This window comes from Equus caballus, chromosome X (genome assembly GCF_041296265.1).
Source record: "Equus caballus isolate H_3958 breed thoroughbred chromosome X, TB-T2T, whole genome shotgun sequence".
Classification (NCBI taxonomy): Eukaryota; Metazoa; Chordata; class Mammalia; order Perissodactyla; family Equidae; genus Equus; species Equus caballus.
Genome location: NC_091715.1, coordinates 81,388,882 through 81,393,586, shown reverse-complemented (window position 1 = coordinate 81,393,586; position 4,705 = coordinate 81,388,882). Strand labels below are relative to the sequence as shown.

At 41.0% G+C, this 4,705-nt stretch overlaps 1 protein-coding gene across 1 annotated transcript; it reads right to left on the bottom strand.

Annotated features, from left to right (window-relative positions):
* On the bottom strand, positions 1-1,566 carry LOC100072244 (zinc finger and BTB domain-containing protein 3-like). Its single transcript, XM_014729022.2, is given in 1 exon segment — positions 1-1,566. A coding segment is annotated over 1 exon segment (1,557 nt). The 5' UTR covers positions 1,558-1,566.
* Positions 1,567-4,705: the final 3,139 nt, after the last annotated feature.

Here is a 4,705-nt window from a genome sequence, read left to right as displayed (position 1 = left end):
TTAGTTTTTGGGGCCAAGCACAAAGTCTTTTGGCGGCCCTCCACCACCGCTGTTCTGTCTGTCTGCTGTAGGGGAGCCAGGGAGGGGCTGCACTCCTAGGAGGGGGCTGGCCTCTAGATCTGGTTTGCCGCGTTTGGCCAGGTCTTCACTGTGAGCCTTGCGGATGTGGCGGTACAGGTCCCCTGACTGCGTGTAGCTGCGCAGCCAGTTGCGGCACTTGTAGGGTCGCTCACGTGTGTGCACTGTGGCATGTCGCCGTAGCGTGTAAGAGCATGAGAATTTCTTCCCACATGTCTTACAAGTAGGAACGTCTTCAGTAAAAATCCTAAAGCTTCCTGGGGCTGCTTCATACTCAGAAGGCAGGTAAAGAGGCTCATGCAGAGCTGGGGAAGCAGGCAGAGGTGAGTTCACCAGTCCTCGATGATACTGCCCTGGACCTGGCAGCAAATGGTAGGGCAGGTGAGGATCTGAGGGCAGGAAGTGGTCACTTGGCCCCACCTCCTCCGGTCCTGCTGCCCTTGGCTCCTCAAAAGCCTCTGGCTGAGGTGGCTGTCCACCATACATTGCTCCTGCAGGTGGGAACAGTCCCTCGGGACCCTGAGGCTGTTCCTCTGACGCGTCAGACTCCTCATCGGAAATCACAATAGCTTCTACTTTCACCTGGACCAGCTCAGCTTCCGCTGGGGCTGGAGCCTGGGATGGAACTGGGGCTGGGCCTGGGGCTGCAGCCGAAGTTGCAGGATACAAGGCTTGCAATGGTCCTCCAGTAGCCCTCGGTTCTATTACCCTCAGACCCTCAGAACCCACATCAAGGGGAACCAGTGGCTCCACTGAAACTGTTGGGAGGCCAGAAGAAAAGCAGTTTGCAGGTATAGGCTCTGTGGAGCTACTGGGGCTAGCAAGAGAGACATCAGCCACTGGTGGAGGAGGTGCCCGTAGATGAGGTGAATCAACCTCCACACCAGGCTATTTAGTGTCAGCCCCACCGGGGACTGGTGGCTCATCTGGAGGACAGCCAGTAGGTGAGGGAACAGCAGGGCCTTTCCATTCCCGTTTGCCCCAAGGGCCTGATGTCTCAGCAGATGCCAGCGAAGGGTGGGGGCCACGGGAAGTGGTGGACAAAAACTCCAAACTAGGGGGCTGTGAGTTGGTTTCTTCCTCCTTCTTGGTACTATCCGCTTCTACTAGGGCCCAGGCTTGCAGCCGCTGCTTGCACACTTTGATGATATCAGTCATATGCAAGTAGCTGGCAGCTGCCAGCACATCCTCCACAGGGGTATCTTCCCTCAGGACCAGCTGGCCAGCGTACGTAAAGTCCAGAAGCAAGCCAAAAGCTGGGGCTGTGACAATCTCATTGTGGATACACACCAGATCCCTCTTGTCTAGTTCCAGCTCATTGTAGAAAAGCTGGAAGAATGGGCTGCAGGAGGCCAGCACAGTCTGATGGGCCAAGAACTGGGTGTTACCCACCATCACAGTGCAGTCACAAAGGAAACCCTGGGACCGCTGCTCTCGGAGCCTCTGCAACAGCTGCTGGCTGTGTTGTGGGAACTCCATCGCACCCCACGAGGGGACCTAGAAAGGTCCCCACGAGTGGCTCCCCACCACTGATCAGCCACCGAGCGAACTCCACCGCTTTCCATTTTATATGTATACATACACCACACTTTCTTTACCCATTCATCCTTTGATGGACATTTAGATTGTTTCATGTCTTGGCTATTGTGAATAAGGCTACAATGATAAATATTGCATATATATATAGTGGGATTACTGGATCATATGGAAGTGCTATTCTTAACTTTCTGAGGAACCTTCATACTGTTTTCCATAGTGGCTATACCAGTTTACATTTCCACCAAGAGTGCACTAGGTTTCCCTTTTCTCTACATCCTAGCCAAAATTTCTTCTCTTTCCTTTTTTTGATAACAGACATTCCGAAAGGTGTGAGGTGATATTTCATTCTGATTTTGATTCCCATTTCTTCAATGATCAATAATGTTGAACACCTTTTCACGTACTTGTTGGTCATTTGTATGTCTTCTTTGGGAAAATGTCAATTCAAGTCCTCTGCCCATTTTTCAATCTTATTGTTTGGTTTTTGGCTATTTAGTTGTGTATGTTTTTATGCATTTTAGATATTAACCCCTTATCAGATAGATGGTTTGCAAATATTTTCACTCATTCCATAGGCTGCCTTTACATTTTGATGACTGTTTCTTTTGCCTTGCAGAAACTTTTTAGGTTGACGTATTCCCAGTGGTCTATTTTTACTTTTGTTGCTTGTGCTTTTGGTATCATATCCAAAAAATCATTGCCAAGACCAATGTTAAGCATCCTTTTCTCTATATTTTCTTCTGGAAGTTTTACAGTTGCAGATTTTACATTTAAGTCCTTAATCCATTTTGAGTTAATTTTTGTGAGTGGTGTAAGATAAGGGTCCAATTTCATTCCTTTGCATGTGGTTATAAACTTTTACAAAACTAATTATTGAAGAGATTATCCTTTCCATCTTGAGTATTCTTGGCTCACTTGTCAAATATTAGTTGAACATATATGCATGGATTTATTTCTGGGCTCTCAGTTCTGTTCCATTGGTCTATGTGTCTATTTTTATGTGCATACCATAGTGTTTGACAACTATAGCTTTGTTTTAAATCAGGAAGTGTGATGCCTCCAGGTTTGTTCTTTCTCTAGATCACTTTGGCTATTCAGGGTCTTTTGTGGTTCTATATGAATTTTAGGATTTTTTTTCTATTTCTGTGAAAAATGCCATTAGAACTTTGATAGGAATTGCATTGAATCGATAAATGGCTTTGGATAGTACAGACATTTTAATAATATCAATTCTTTTGACCTATGAACATAGGATTTTTTTTCATTTATTTGTGTCTTCTTCAATTTCTTTCATCAGTGTCATATAGTTTTCAGTATATAGGATAGATCTTTCACTTACTTGCTTAAATTTATTCCTAATTATTTTGTTTTTGATGCTTTTGTAAGTTGGATTGCTTTATTTTTTCAGATAGTTCATTGTTAGTGTATAGAAATGCAACAGATTTTTGTATGTTGCTTTTGTATTTTGAAACTTTACTGAATAAGATCTAAGTGTTTTGGTAGGGATTTTAGAATTTTCTGTATACAAGGTCATGTCATCAGCAAAAGGAGACAATTTTACATCTTCTTTTCTGATTTCGATGCCTTTTATTTCATTTTTTTGCTGAATTTCTCTGTCTAGGATTTCCAGTACTATGTTGAATAGGAGTGGTGAGAGTGGGCACACTTGTCTTGTTCCTTATCTTAGAGGAAAAGTTTTCAAACTTCCACCATTGAGTATGATGTTAGCTGTAAATTTGTTATATATAGCCTTTATTATGTTGAAGTATGTTCCTCTGTACCCAATTAGTTGAGTATTTATCATGAAATGATGTTGAATTTTGTCAAATGCTTTTTCTACATCTGCTAAGGTAATCATATAACTTTTGTCTTTCGTTCTGTTAATGCATTCTTCATATTTATTGACTCGCATATGTTGCATCATCCTTACATTCCAGAGATAAATCCCACTTGATCATGGTGTATAATCTTTTAATATATTTTTGAGTTTACTATGCTAGTATTTTGTTGAGAATTTTTGCATCTATATTGATCAGGGATACTGGCCTCTAGTTTTCTTTTCTTGCAGTCTCGCTTTCTGGCTTCAGTATCAGGGTACTGTTGGCCTTGTAAAATGATTTGGGGAGTCTTCCCTCCTCTTCAATTTTTTGTAAATTTTTGAGAAAAATTGGAGTTAATTCTTCTTTAAGTCTTTGGTAGAATTCACCAGTGAATTCATCAGGACTTGGATTTTTCTTTGTTGGGAGGTTTTTGATTACTGATTCAATCTCCTTACTTGTTATTGGTCTGTTCATATTTTCCATTTCTTCATGATTCAGACTTGGTCAATTGTATGTTTCTAGAAATTCACCCATTTCTTCTAGCTTGCCCAATTTACTGACAAATAATTGTCCATAGTGGTCTCTTACAATCATTATTTTTGTGGTATCAGTTCTGTTTCCTCTTTCGTTTTCTAATTTTATTTGAGTCCTCTCTCTTTTCTTCTTGTTAAGTCTGGCTAAAGGATTGTCAATTTTATTTATGTTTTCAAAAGACCAACTCTTAGTATTATTGATCTTTTTGATTGTGTTTCTACTCTCTATTCCATTTATTTCTGCTCTCATCTTCATTATCTTCTTCCTTCTGCTAACTTTGGGCTTAGTTTGCTCTTGTTTTTTCTACTTCATTGAGGTATAAAGCTAGATTGCTTATTTGAGGTCTCTCTTTTTTCTTGATGTAGGCATTTAATGCTGTAAACTTCCCATTTAGCACTGTTTTTGCTGCATCCCATGAGGTTTAGTATGTTGTGCTTCCATTTTTGTTTGTTTTAGGATATCTTTTTATTTCCCTTTTGATTTCATCTTTGAACCATTGGTTGTTCAAGAGTGTGTTGTTTAATTCTACATGTTTGTGAATTTTCTTATTTTCCTCCTGTTACTGATTTCTAGGTTTATACTATTGTAGTCAGTAAAGATACTTGATTTGACTTCTAGTTTTTTAAAATTTGCTGAGACTTGCTTTGTGACCTAATATCTGACCTATCCTGGCAAATGTTCCAAGTTCACTTGAAAAGAATGTATATTTTGCTACTGTTGGATGGAATGTTCTG